The sequence below is a fragment of the Eleutherodactylus coqui genome, chromosome 10 (assembly GCF_035609145.1).
Source record: "Eleutherodactylus coqui strain aEleCoq1 chromosome 10, aEleCoq1.hap1, whole genome shotgun sequence".
NCBI classification, from domain to species: domain Eukaryota; kingdom Metazoa; phylum Chordata; class Amphibia; order Anura; family Eleutherodactylidae; genus Eleutherodactylus; species Eleutherodactylus coqui.
In genome coordinates this window covers 34,179,911-34,194,673 of record NC_089846.1, presented here as the reverse complement: position 1 = coordinate 34,194,673, position 14,763 = coordinate 34,179,911, and the positions used below count along the sequence as shown (strand labels likewise).

Sequence of the window (14,763 nt, the reverse complement as noted above, 5' to 3'; positions counted from 1 at the left end):
CAGCAATATTAACCCCCTCCCAGCAATATTAACCCCCACCAGCAATATTACCACCCCACCCCCGCAGCAATATTAACCCTCTCCCAGCAGCAATATTAACCCCCCATCCCCTTCCCAACCCGGCAGCAATATTAACCCCCTGCCAGCAGCAATATTAACCCCCACCGAGCAACAATATTATTCCCCCACACCCAGCAACAATATTAACCCTCCCAGCAATATTAACCCCTCCCCCCCGCAGAAATATTAACCCCCTCCCAGCAACAGTATTAACCCCCTGCCAGCAGCAATATTAACCCCTCCCAGCAGCAATATTAACCCCCCCCCCAACACATCAGCTATATTTACCCCCTCACCCCCCCCAACACACCAGCAATATTAACCCCCTCACCCCCGGCAGCAATCAGCAATATTAACCTCATCCCAGCAAGAACAATATTAACTCCCCACCCCCCAGCAGCAATATTAACTTCCCCCTTCCCCAGCCATATGCTTACCTCCTCCTTGCTGTCAGCGCTGCTCCTCCTCGGATCGTGGTGAGCCCGGGTGGCATATTATCTTTTTCCACAAGACTTCTGCACTATTGAGCAATTCCAGCAACCTGATTGGTTGCTTGGTGAATCAGTGAACCCAAACAACCAATCACTGTGAATCAGCCAACCCAGACAACCAATCAGGTTGCTGGAATTGCTGAATAGTGCAAAAGCCTTGTGGAAAAAGTTCCTATGCGCCCGGGTGCAGCACGCCACGCTTCCTCCCTGAGTCCTCTCCTGCGGAACTGAAGAGCAGGGGACTCAGGGGAGAAGGGACCAGCGCTGTCAGTGTGATTACCAGCGGGGAGCTGCGGCACCCCAGCTGGTAATCACTACAGTGGTGAGCGGCCGTCGGCATGCCGCGGGCCACATAACATGAGGCAGCGGGCCGGATTCGGCCTGCGGGCCTTGTGTTTGACACATGTGGTCTAGATCATGTGAGGTAATTATCCCCCTCTACTCTTCCTTAGTCAGACCTCATCTGAAATACTGTTTCCAGTTCTGGGTACCCCACTTTAAAAGAGATGTAGACAAACTGGAGCAAGTTCAGAGAAGAGTTACCAGGATGGTGAGCGGTCCGCAAATCATGTCAAATAAGGAACGATTAAAGGCTCTGGAAATGTTTAGCTTGCAAAAAAGAAGGCTGAGGGGAGACTTAATAGCTGTCTACAAATATCTTACGGGCCGTCACAGTGCAGAGGGATCAGCCCTATTCTCATTTGTAGAAGGAAAGACTATGAGATGAAACTGAAAGGGAGGAGACACAGATTAGATATTAGAAAAAACTTTCTGACAGTGAGGGTGATCAATGAGTGGAACAGGTTACCATGTGAGGTGGTGAGTTCTCGTTCAATAGAAGTCTTCAAACAGAGGCTGAACAACTATCTGTCTGGGATGATTTAGTGAATCCTGCACTGAGCAGGGGGTTGGACCCGATGACCCTGGAGGTCCCTTCCAACTGTACTATTCTATGATTCTCTCTGCTGAGCCTTGGACAAGTTCCCCTGTATACCTTAGCCTTGTTTCCCAGATCCTGCTTTACAGTTCCTGTCCTAACTCTACCCTGTTCCTAATTAAGCCTCCTATATAACCTGGCCCTGTTCCCTCCTTCCCTGCGTGATTATTGTGCTCCTCAAGCCTTGATCAAGCTCCACTACTGCCTGCTCCTCTGCTATCTAAACTGAGACCTTCTGATACCGACTTCCGGCTTTCCTTCTGACAACACTACCCACCTCCTCCAACTTAGTGCCTGAAACCGCTGCAACCCTATTGTATGAAAAGGTTGTATACAAAAACAGATTGGTATGTGGAACTCACTTTATAGGTTATGAAATGGTAATGTATGATTCTGCACTTGTTTTGACAATTGTTTCAATAAACCGAGTTAAAGTAAATAATCCTTATGATGTTTATTTGGCAATGGGTCATAGAATAGCACACGCTGTTACTGGTCTTCTTTTCAGAGTGATTTGTCAATCTGTAAAACATAAAGCATTCAGAAATGTCACGAACACAAAATAATGCAACTTTGTATAAAAACACCTACGTAATATAAGTGGTAAGCAATCAAAGATCTCTATTGAGGCTTCTATTAGAAGTTTTGATAATAAACAAAGTTATATTCAATCACAGCTACTGCCGGCAAAAGAAATAAAAGATGTTTTCCATCTGCTTGCATACGGGCTAATGCCCACGGACGGATTTCTTCCGCGTGAAGCGCGGCGCAAATCTGTGGCGTTACTCCGCAGCTGTTAGGTTCTATTGGACCTAATAGCTCAATGTTCATATGTGGAATTCTACGGCGGAATTCTGCAGTGTGACGGAAGCTGCAGCATGTTCTAATTGCCGCTGAAAAACGTGCGGCTGGCTTACATTGTAGTCAATGTAAACAGGCCGTCTTGTAATACTTCCTTGTGAGCACAGTAGAAGTACCGCGTGATTACGGGTCACCGCCCATCGCCGCTATATCATGCGCTGCACGGGACTCGAGTGGCGGATCCAGAGAGGTGAATATGGGGTCTATGGGGGACGCTGCAACGGACTCTGCTGCAATATTCTGCTGGCGGAGACCGTGACGGCCGTGGTCATGAGGCCTAACTTTGCCTAAGGAGATATGAAGTAGTATTTCTTGTATAGTCTTCAATAGATTTAGACTTTCTCTACATAAGGATGTGCCATAAAATAATATATTATTATACTGTAGCCTGAGGTTGTCAAACTCATTTTCACTGAGAGCCACATCCGCATTATGGTTGCCTTTAAAGCGCTGTGTTTGCACTTTGAATTACACGCATATTTTTTTATGCACAGAATACAGACAACTTAAACACCATTAATTTGCATTGGGGTATTCAGACATGCATTTTTCACGCGTGTATTTCATGCACATGAAAAAAATTGCAGCATTTCCTATTTTGGTCTGTATTATAAACCACAATTGCCCATTAAAGTCAATGGGATCATGTAAATATGCATGATCCATGGTATTCACTGCTGATTTAGGCATGAAGGCAGAAGAAATCTGGGGCCCTCATGTGAAAAACGTAGTGAATGTGTGTGCAAAAATAACGCCAAGAGGGTCTAATTGGGCAGGATATACACAGTTTTGATCCGTGAAAACACTGTGGAATTCCCACACTGAAACACCGTACTCCCGTGTGAATGAATTCTAAGGGACCTTTGACACGGGATGGAATAGTCTGCAGAACGCACTGCAAGTCTTGGTAAATTCTGCACCAAAATCCACAGATTTTGATGTGGAATTGAATACCTGCCTGAAATTCCGCATTACAATCCACAGTTAGACCTGCAGATTTTCATGCTGTGGATTTGGTTACATCCTGCGGCATAATCCCGTCCGTGGGAAGGGGGCTAAATGTAACTACTCCTTAATATGACTATGGCGCTCTATGCACTATGATGGGGTTTCTCCCCTTCCATCTCTTCAGCACTCAGCTTCCTACCTTGAAGGGATGGCTAGTGTACCCGGGTAGGGGGTCAGAGCTGTGCCGCCACCTATGAGTTGCTGAGTGTTATGGTGGTGCCCACCGTGGCCCAGAATCCACGTTCAGGAAAAAATGGAGAGCTGGTCCTTCTGTATCCAGGCCACACGAGATGACATGGCAGTCCAGATTCGGACCATGGGTCATGAGTCTGACACATGCTGTAGCTGATTATAGGACACCTATATGTATTTTATAACCTTCAAAAAATGAATACATGAGAGGGCGCATTCAGTGCTTTAACTGGAGTGTTTGGATGTACTCTTTCTAATGTACTATATACTTGAACTCATTGTCATTATTGCTACTATAAGCGGTAGTGTCAAGGTCATTCTCCACAATAAACCTCACTGGAGTCAGGTGTAAAACTAGAATGTTCTGCTTGATTTTCAGTCTCTTTATATGTATAAAATGGATTAAAGTTCATTTCTATGAAGACTAGTTTCTCCACATATCTAGGCTGCACCTTAGAATCACTTGTGACATTGAACACCTCTCTAAGTGGATATTGAGGGCTTGAAGGTTGGTACCCAAGTTAATCCCTTATAAATCAGAGTTAGAGATGAGCGAGCATACTCGATAAGGCAAATTACTCGAGCGAGTAGTGCCTTATTCGAGTACCTGCCCGCTTGTCTCTAAAGATTCGGCTGCCGGTGGGGGGAGGGGACGGCGGGGGAGAGCGGGGAGGACTGGAGGGGTCATCTCTCTCTCCCTCTCTCCCCCCGCTCCCTCCTGCTCACCGCCACAACTCACCTATCACCCATGCCGGCAGCCGAATCTTTAGAGACGAGCGGGCAGGTACTCGAATAAGGCACTACTCAGTCGAGTAGTTTGCCTTAGCGAGTTTGCTCGCTCATCTCTAATCAGAGTGTTCCAGTCCTATAACACCAGGCACTTTTTAGCGATTTAACGTATGTGGTGGTTTTATGGCCTTATTTTTTCACTTAGGCTGCCAAATTTATTTTTACTGGTTTATTTTCTTCTTCTTTGTGACATAGAGGGCTATTTTTTTATGTTTTTTTCACTGCATTTTTTTTCTTTTAGTAGGGCTAATGAGTACAAAATACATATATTTTTTAAGATTTGTAGTTTCTTATATTTAAAATTATTATATTTATACTAAAAAAAAAGTATCTTAATGACAGTATGTAGCCAGGTATCGTACTCTTCATAAATCCATTTGAAAGGACTTTGGCTCAAAGAGTGTTGTAATTTAGAGTTTAGGAACCAATCCAATATGGTTCAACTGTACGTGGCAGATGGGCCTGCATTTTTTGATCAAATTAATGATCAAAGAACCTTTCATTTCTATGTGGTTAGTATAAGCAACAATTGTGCAATATTTTTCAGATACTGTGTATGAATGCCGAAATGTGTGTTTCTGTTATTGTATCTGTTGCAGCTATGACTTACTTGTACCTTCACATTTAAAATTATTTGCTGAAAGTGCTGACTTTGCATTTTGAATGATGTGACAATAGCATACCTTTACGAGAAAACGCATAAATAATTTTTGTCATTGGGATGTGAAGCCATCAAATGGTTCCTCAAACACCATAAGCAGCCTTATGCAGCTGGGATTGTCTTGTAATACGTCATCAGCAACACCTCTGCACAGGAACCTGAACTTGAACTAGACTTGTCCGTGATAAGCTATCGTATGCCATTGAAAAACTATTATCTTAACACAACAAAATCCATTGAAAAGTTATTGAAACTGCAAATAACACATTAAGATAACTTTTTATGCCGCAGTTTGGCTACAACTATATTATATCCCCATACAAACAACGCCTCCACTCTCAGACTCCTGACATCAACTCTGTTTACACACTGTTACAATTTGCAATGTCATAACCTTTATTAAAGAGAGAGAACCATAAATAACTTTGGTGTAAGACTTTTAGATACATTTCAACAACATTAAGCTTCATGACACAAGACGTAACATAGTATGCCAGGCTAAGAAAGACAAATATCCATCCAGTTCAGCCTGTTTTCACCCCCACTTGTTTATACAGAGGAAGGTAAAGAAAACAATGAGACGGAAGCCAATTTAGCCCATTTGGGGGAAAAAACATCCTTCCTGACTCCATAATAGTGGCAGTCAGAATCATCCCTGGATCAACATTTGAAAAGTTGCTGACTGACTCCAAAACCCAGATTAACAACCCCGCTGATTATTTAATGTCTATATCCTTTAATGTGGTAGTGCTCTAAAAAGCCATCTATTACCTTACTCTTACTCTTAAACTCCTCTATCGATTTTGCCATCACCACGTCCTCAGGCAGAGAGTTCCACAGTCTCACTGCTCTTACAGTAAAGAAAAGAACCCTCTTCTATGTTAGTGATGGAACCTTCTTTCCTCTAGACGTAGAGGATGCCCTCTTGTTACCGTCGCAGTCCTGGGTATAAACAGATCATGGAAGAGATCCTTGTATTGTCCCCTCATGTATTTATACATAGTTATTTGGTTGCCCCTTAACTGACTATTTTTCAGGGAGAATAATCATAATTTTGATAGCCTCTCTGGGTATTGCAGCACTCCCATTCCGTTTATTAGTTTAGTTGCCCTTCTTTGAACCCCCTCAAGCGCTGCAATACCTTTCCTGAGCACCGATGTCCAGAACTGTACACAGTATTCCATGTGGGGCCTGACAAGTGGAAGAATAATGTTCTCATACCTATACCTCTTTTAATGCACCCCAAAACTTTATTTGCCTTTGACATAAAGCTACGTCCTGTGCGTTCAGGGTTTGTGTAGAGGAAAATCTGGGGTCGATCCTACACCATACAATGCGGGTGACGACTTGCTTGCAGCTGACACCCACCGGCAACAGCTACAGTCAGCAATTTTGATAGAGGCATTTAAATTCCCCCATCCAAGTTCTTTGACCTGCCCTTACAGGCAGGCTTACAAATACTGATGCAAAATAGTGCGATGTGATCAAGGGGTCTTGTTTAGAGATCACTTGAAGGTGCTTGGTTAATGTTACTTGACTGAGTTTTTCTAATGCTTCTCTTTTTCAGACCGGAAAATGGAGGGAGCTGGTCCACTGCCGGATGTTATATCAAAACTATTTTCCCTAATGCAATCAGTTGTTTCTGTAATCACACCACCAACTTTGCTGTCTTGTTGCAAGTTTATGATGTTCAGGTAATGCAAATGACATTACGAGTAGAGATGAGTGAGCGTACTCGCTAAGGGCAAATACTCGAGCGAGTATTGCCTTTTGCGAGTACCTGCCTGCTCGTCTCAAAAGATTCCGGTACCGGCGGGGGGCGGGGAGCGGCGGGGGAGAGCGGGGAGGAACGGGGGGGGGGGGGGGGAATCTCTCTCTTTCTCTCTCCCCCCCACCCACCTTGCTCACTCCCGCAACTCACTGTTCATCCCCGTCGGCACCCGAATCTTTTGAGACGAGCGGGCAGGTACTCGCTCGAGTATTTACCCTTATCGAGTCTTGAAAGCATCCACACTATCACTAATGGTCATGTACTTGATTGTCAGTTCTTGCTAAGTAATAGGCTTCCCAACAATTCTTAGCATCAGGCGATGGAGGCTATGATTACAGCTCACCTCTAGTCTTGTCCAGTTTTAATTTTCTTCACATTTTATAAAAGTATGTTTCTTATTTCAATATGGGTAAGTGGCAGTTTTACCTAAATGTACAATAGATGCAGTAGTGGATTAATGCAGTGCTTATGGGCTTTTCCCCATTTAAGAACTTGTGCATTTACTTAATACTTTTTATTTCTGCATGCAGAGAAGTGAGGAAGAGGAGTGGATTCTGAGTATGTTGACGTTTATTGGATGCGGAGTATCACTATGCGCTCTTGTGGTAACTTACATTCTGTTCCTTGTTGTTGGGTAAGTTGCTCACTTCATATTAGTATTGCTCTAATAACAATGCAGCCCTACTAATTATCATTTTACAATTTAAGGACCAGGGTGTTTTGCTCCTAAAGGACCAGGCACTTTTTAGGGATTTTACCCATGTGGTGATTTTACTTTTCCCCCATCTTTTAGTTTTATTGTGGGTAAAAATCTAAAAAAACACTTAAAAAAAAAAATGTATAGTAATTTATTTTTAAAATTTGTATATTTACACTAAAATAAAGTATAGGCATGGGTTCCTCATTGTGTTTTGGAATTTTTTTTGTTTTTTTTTTCTATGAATTCTTTATTTATATATGATTTTTCCTATTTTACAAAACATCAAGTATAACATTGTTAGCTCATGCAAGAGTAATAACTAGAGATGAGCGAACGTACTCGGTAAGGCCGATTTTGCAATCGAGCACCGCGATTTTCGAGTACTTCACTACTCGGGTGAAAAGTACTCGGGGGCGCTGTGGGGTGGGGCGTGGTGTTGTGGAGCGAGGGGTAGCAGCGCGGAACAGGGGGGAGCTCTCTCTCTCTCCCCCTCTCCCCCCCACTCCCCTCTGCAACCCCCCGCTCACCCACAGCGCCCCCGAGTACTTTTCACCCGAGTAGTGAAGTACTCGAAAATCGTGGTGCTCGATTGCGAAATCGGCCTTACCGAGTACGTTCGCTCATCTCTAGTAATAACCAATCAAAACAAACTTGGTAATGCACGTTTCACATCACTGATGGGTTACATAAAACTGCTAACCGGATGGGGCCATCTAGTTTTCTACTGCCGAACCAAGTGTGGCATAAGATCACAGTTGGAACTTGTTATCCCATTGCTTAAAGTGATAAAAGAGTCCACCTGCAGCTTTGTTATTCTCCATCTATAATTGACTAAAGAAACTAGCAAACAAAAACCCTTAGTCTAACTACAAACTACAACTTTCCTTCTCTGTGGGACAACTGTCTCTATCCTAAGAACAGCTAATTGGAGGCGAAGGGGGAAAAGGGAACCTCATAGGATCGGGAAGGGGGAAAAGGGAACCTCAGAGGATCAGGAAGTGAGGGGAGGTGGGGAGAGACAGAAGGGGAGTAAAGAAAGAGAGAGAAGAAAGAGAGAAAAAAAGGGGTGAGGGGGGAGAGAAGAAAATGAACCTATATGTATTCTTCCTTCCTATCCTTAAGACCACATTTTGGATGTTTTGATATATAATCTGTTTAGTTTTGGATTACAGGGCTCATATGGCCACGGTTTTGGTTGGTGTCGGCTTTGGGTCATTTACTTTTTTATGTATATATTTTTAATTTATTCTGTAATTTTTTAAACTTATTTTGGTAACAATTTTTTTAACATCTATGTCCCCCATGACATCATACGAGGTGCGTTCGAAAAATATCCAACCTTTAGTTATAAAAATATTTGTATTCAGATACAACAATTTTACACTAATCTCCTTCCAAGTCATCCCTTGGGCAGCCGCACACTTCTCCCAATGCTTCTGCCACTGTCGGAAGCAGTGCTGAAATGCCTCTTTTGAGATGGCGTGTAGCTGGTCCGTCGCATTCTGCATGATGTCATTTTTGGACTGAAATCTGGTTTCTTTCAGGAACATTTTCAGCTTGGGGAAAAGGCAGACATCACATGGAGCCATGTTGGGAGAGTAGAGAGTACAAGAACTCTGGGGGTCATTCATACTGCCTTTTTATTTTTATTTTACACCTTTCCTCTGTAGTTGGGGCATCAATAGGATTTCCAGTTACAGGGGAAAACATCCCCCCAATGTGAGAATAGTCACAGATGTGACAGTAGTAACAGAGAGGATCTGGGTGAGCTAAGACCCTGGAGCTCTGCTGTGATAGGAGGTAACCGGTGGTCACATGATCGCTGGGTCAAACAGCGGAAGTAATACTTCCACTTTCTCTCTGCACTACGTAGTGCTCAATTAAGTTAAAAACTGCTTCTACCTTCAGCCCTGGGTCCTTAGTTGTGACTCACAACCGAGAACCAAACCTGCTCCTGCTACATTGCAGGAGCGTTAATTCCACGTCACACTTTTGCTATTGGCAGGGCTTAAAGCCCAGGAACAAGCGCCATAAATTTACCATACTTGGTTCTTATAGAGTTAAATTGCTAAGCTACAATATTGGCATAATGTAATCAATACATTTTATAATCTTTTTGCAAAACCGATACATAAATCATTATTTACTTTTAATGGCAAGAGAGATATGTAAGGAATTGCTATATGATCTTTAGACTTGTAAGCTTGCTGGGCCTTGTAGAACACTATACAACACGATCCACGTTTTCCCTCAGTAAGTCCAGACACACACATGCTGCCAGAATCAAACTATTTACTCTTTATTTGTCAAATCACTAGAGAGGAAGACACATGTATGTCACGGGTGGTGGTGTGACACAGGATTGAAGATTCGATGCAGCAGATGGAGTAACCAGAGTTTACAATGTTTATTGATAAACATAAAAACAGAAATGAATAATAATAGTATGGCAATAATGGTTATGTCTTAGCGAGTACGCTCGCTCATCTCTAAACTACTCGAGCAAGTAGTGCCTTATGCGAGTACCTGCCCACTCGTCTCTAAAGATTCGGGTGCCGGCGGGGGGTGGGGAGCGGCGGGGGAGAGCGGGGAGGAACGGAGGGGAGATCTCTCTCTCCCCCCCCCCCCCCCACTCCCCCCTGCTCACTGCCACAACTCACCGCTCTCCCCCGCCGGCACCCGAATCTTTAGAGATGAGCGGGCAGGTACTCACATAAGGCACTACTTGCTCGAGTAGTTTGCCTTAGTAAGTATACTCGCTCATCTCTAGTTAACACTCCAATACAGTCTCTTAGTAAAGCTGGTTCCCATATGCATGTATAATGTCCCTCTAAATAACACAGTCCATAACCCGAGTTGAGCATAAGAAACTTGCACAATGTTAGTGTTTGAAAGAGAAGCCCCTGGCCTGCTAAAACAGTCTTTAACCCTTTTCTTTGTGTGCACACCTATTGTCAGATTGAGGCTAGACTCACTTACAATATGTCATGTGGGAGTAGTCACTTCAACTGACCCAGGCTACAATCTCCCATAATAATTAGTTTGTTGCGGTTTGACACCTCTTCTATCTGTCTTAATAAGTTTTTAGTTTCCCCTGTTAATTTTGGTGGCCTATAGAAAACTCCTTGTATTTCTACCCATAGAGATTCCGTGTGTTCATCTCCTACACCGATGTCTTCTCGTAGCCTCGTAGTTTGGAGCACCTCCTATAGCATCAGTTTTAATGTGTATTTTGGACTGCCATCTATTATTTTACTCTAGCGTTGTAGTCTGGACCAACCTGTATAACATCAGTCTGAATATGTAGTCTGAACTGCCCCCTATCAGTCTGGCTGTGTAACATAATTGTGGTGGTGTAGTATGTCCTGCCCCCTATAGTTTTAATCTGGCCATTTAGTCTGGAACTGTTCTTATAGAATCATTCTGACTGCAGTCTGGCGATATATTTCAGACAACTACTTATCACAGCACTCTGACTTTGTATTGTAGACTGCTCCCTTTGTACAATTAAGAACAAGCTGCAAATACTACTATGACCGTTTTGTACCCACACAGTATAAGATGCTTCACACTTCGGTAAATGGCATTTTCTGTCAAGTGACTTTTGTATCATAATAGATAAACTTGCCCAACCTTGATCATTGCTTGTTCATATACGATTAGTTAGTACTGGCCAAAATCCAAATTTCTAAACAATTGTTTTCTGAGTAAGGATCTACATTCATATTGCAATGGACTAATAAACCATTGCCAAGAATTGTATGAATTTTCATCATTTGTTATTGATGTCCACTAAAATGCTGCAACAATGGCAATAGTCATGCTGCATAGTTTAATAATAATAATCTTTATTTATTTAGCGCCAACATATTCTGCAGTGCTTACAAAGACAGGGGGAATACAGAATGACAAAAGTACAAAAAGTACAGAACCACGGTTACATGTAGTAATCAATTTAAGGAAACAGTAGGGGTGAGGGTGCCGAGGGTCCAACGAGCTAACATACTACAAATAATGGGGTTATACAGAAGGTAAAAGGGGCTGGAGATGTGCACGGTATGGCGAGGTGGGGAGTGAGGGATGCTATACACATAGACAATGGTCAGACATTAAGCCATGTGATGGCAGAAACGGCGTGACAGTGTGGGGGGGCAGTTGATGGTGTCTAGCAGGGATTACAGACAGTAGGTCAGGGAGCATGTTATCATGCGGCATCCAGAGGAGTTTGGTTTAGGAGATATGGTATGCCTCCCTGAAGAGGTACATTTTAAGAGCACGCCTAAAGTTTTGTGAGTCATGGATTGCCTGGATAGTCTTTGGTAGTGTGTTCCAGAGGACTGGTGCTGCTCTGGAGAAGTCTTGGAGGCAGGAATGAGAGGTTTGAATTAAAGGGGCACTCAGTCTGATTTCATTAACAGAGCAGAGGGCACAGGCTTGGTGATAGATTGAGATGAAAGAGGCAATGTAGGGTGGCACGGCAATGTGAAGAGCTTTATGAATGAAGGTACTGAGTTTAAATTAAATTCTGTATTTGAGGGGCAGCCAGTGCAGTGACTGGCACAGGGCAGAGGCGTCTGAGTAGCAGCTGGACAGGAAGATGAGCCTGGCTGCCGCATTCAGGATGGATTGGAGGGGGTAGAGTCTGTTGCAGGGAAGGCTGATCAGCAATGAATGGCAATAATCGAGCCAAGAGTGGATGAGGGCAACAGTGAGCGTTTTTAGTGAGTCTAAGGGCAGATTCTTGCGATGTTCTTGAAGTGCAGCTGACATGTTCAGGCCAGAGATTTGTTGTAGGGGGTAAAGGAGTGATTGGCGTCGAATATGATCCCAAGGCAGCGGGCTTGCTGTCTGAGAGTTATGGTGATGCCACACAATGAGATGGAGATGTCAGGATGAGGTTGGTTAGTAGAGGTCGGAAACACCAGTAGGTTAGTTTTTGAGAGGTTCAGTTTTAGGTATAGAGAGGACATAGTGTTAGAGACAGCAGACAGACTGTCAGTAATGTTTTGGAGGAAAGGTGCAGAGATGTCATGGGTAGAGGTGTATAGCTGGGTGTCGTCAGTGTAGAGGTGGTATTGGAGACCAAATCTCCTGATGGCTTGTCCAATAAGGGCTGTGTAGATGGAGAAAAGGAGGGGACCAAGGATCAAGCCCTGAGGGACCCCAACAGCAAGGGGAGGAGGAGGTATGTAGAGCTAGCAAAGGAGATGCTGAAGGAGCGGTCAGATAGGTAGGAGGAGAACCAGGAGAGAGCAGTGTCCTTTAGGCCAATGCAGTGAAGCATGCTAAGGAGAAGTTTGTGGTCAACAGTGACGAATGCTGCGGAGAGGTCGAGGAGGATCAGTAGGGAATAATCGCCCCTCGATTTTGCTGTTGGGAGGTCATTTGACACCCTTGTAAGGGGAGTTTCTTTTGAGTGAAAGGGTCAGAAGCTAGACTGTAGGAGTTTGAGAAGAGCTTTTTCTGATAGCTTACAAGCTGGGAGTAAACCAGGCATTCCAATATTTTGGAGATGAACGGGAGATTAGAGATGGGTCAGTAGTTGGCAGCATCAGTCGCGTCAAGAGTCAGTTTCTTTAGCAGTGGGGATATGATGGTGTGTTTGAAAGAAGAGGGAAAGATGCCAGAGGTCAGAGAGAGGTTGAATATTGTGGTAAGATAAGCACTAGGGAGAGGGACCGGAGGAGGTGTGAGGACAGAGGGTCGCTAGCGTAGGTGCTGGGGCGAGCAGAGGAGAGCAATTTGGAGGCTTCTTCCTTTGTTGTTGGTCGGAATACAGGCAGTTAGCAGGAGCCAGATGCAGTATTAATGAGACTTGGGTCGGGGCTAGTCTGGGATTGGGAGGTTATTTCCTGACGAATGTCATCAATTTTCTTTTTGAAGTAGGCAGCCAGCTCTTCAGCACTGAGATCCGTCACCAGGGGCTGTGGTTTAGGGCTGAGAAGGGAGTGAAAAGTATCGAAGAGATGTTTAGGGTTGTGAGATAGAGAGGAGACCAGAGAGGTGAAGTAGACTTGTTTGGCATGGTGGAAGGTGAGGTTGTAGGTTCTGAGCATGAATTTGTAGTGGCGAAAATCCACAGACATTTGCAACTTTTTCCACAGCCATTCTGCACTTCTTGAGCACCGCCGGATGAAACGCGTTTGATGCGTGACCCAGGGTTGCCGTGGTCTGCAGTGGATGGCTTGGGTCACGGGGGTGCAGCTTCATCCGGGACACGTTTAAGAGCAGTGTTGTAGTGAGCGGCAGCCAGGTTGGAGTAGGGGAGGAGAGAGATAGGCAGAGAGGACTGTAGGGACTCAGCAAAGTCCTGGGTGTGAATGGCCTGAAGATTCCTATAAGTACGGTAGGTAGGAGGGTCTGGAGAGATGTTAGGGAGCTTGACAGAGAAGGAGAGGAGGTTATGGTCTGAGAGCGGGAGAGAGAAGTTAGTGAAGTGGGAAGCAGAGCAGAGACGGAGGAAGACCAGATCCTGAGTATTGCTATCCCTGTGAGTGGGAGAGGCTGTGAATTGTGAGAGATCAAGGGAGGAGGTCAGCGATAAAAGCTGAGAGGCAGATGGAGAGATGGGGTCATTAGTGGGGATGTTAAAATCACCTAAGATAAGGATTGGAAGTTCGCAGGAGAGAAAGTGAGGGAGCCAGGGTGCAAAGTGGTCCAGAAACAGGCGAGGAGCACCTGAGGGGCAGTAGATAACTGCTACTCGCATGGACAGCGGTCGGAAAAGCTGTAGCATATATACCTCAAATGATGGGAAAGTGAGTGAGGGTACGGGGGGGATGACCTGGTAGATACATTTCTGGGAGAGAAGAGCACCTACTCCTCCACCACGTATGTTATCCGGTCTTGAGGTATGGGAGAACTGCATGCCGTTATAAGACAATGCAGCAGGGGAGTCCGTGTCAGACTGCTGTACCCATGTTTCTGTGAGAGCTAGTAGATTTAGAGATCTAGCAGTAAAAAAGTTGTGGATGGTGGGGAGTTTATTGCATGCTGACTGGCAGTTCCAGGGCGCACATTTAAAGGGCTCAGGAGAGGGCATGCATGGTCTAGCAGTTGGGCTTGAGGGGTGTCTTAGTGAGTTAGGTATGGGGTAATAGTAAGGAGTAGTGGAGGGTAGGCCAGGATTGGGAGAGATATCCCCAGCTGCTAGTAGTAGCAAGATAGCGAGGGTTAGCAGATGGTTAGGAGTTTTTTGAGGGTGACTGTTATGTGTCTCAGAGGCATTAGTGGGGTTTGAGGCTTAGTAAGAAAGTAAAGAGTGTATGTGAGCTGTGCATGGGTGAGGATAGG

At 44.5% G+C, this 14,763-nt stretch overlaps 1 protein-coding gene across 1 annotated transcript in view; it reads left to right on the top strand.

The window, feature by feature from the left end:
* ADGRD2 (adhesion G protein-coupled receptor D2) overlaps positions 1 to 14,763 on the top strand; it is a 248,331-nt gene that overhangs the window by 63,365 nt on the left and 170,203 nt on the right. The window contains exons 13-14 of the mRNA XM_066582034.1: positions 6,567 to 6,693; positions 7,301 to 7,404. Coding sequence (XP_066438131.1) covers positions 6,567 to 6,693; positions 7,301 to 7,404 — 231 coding nt within the window. The remainder of the gene's footprint in view (positions 1 to 6,566; positions 6,694 to 7,300; positions 7,405 to 14,763) is intronic.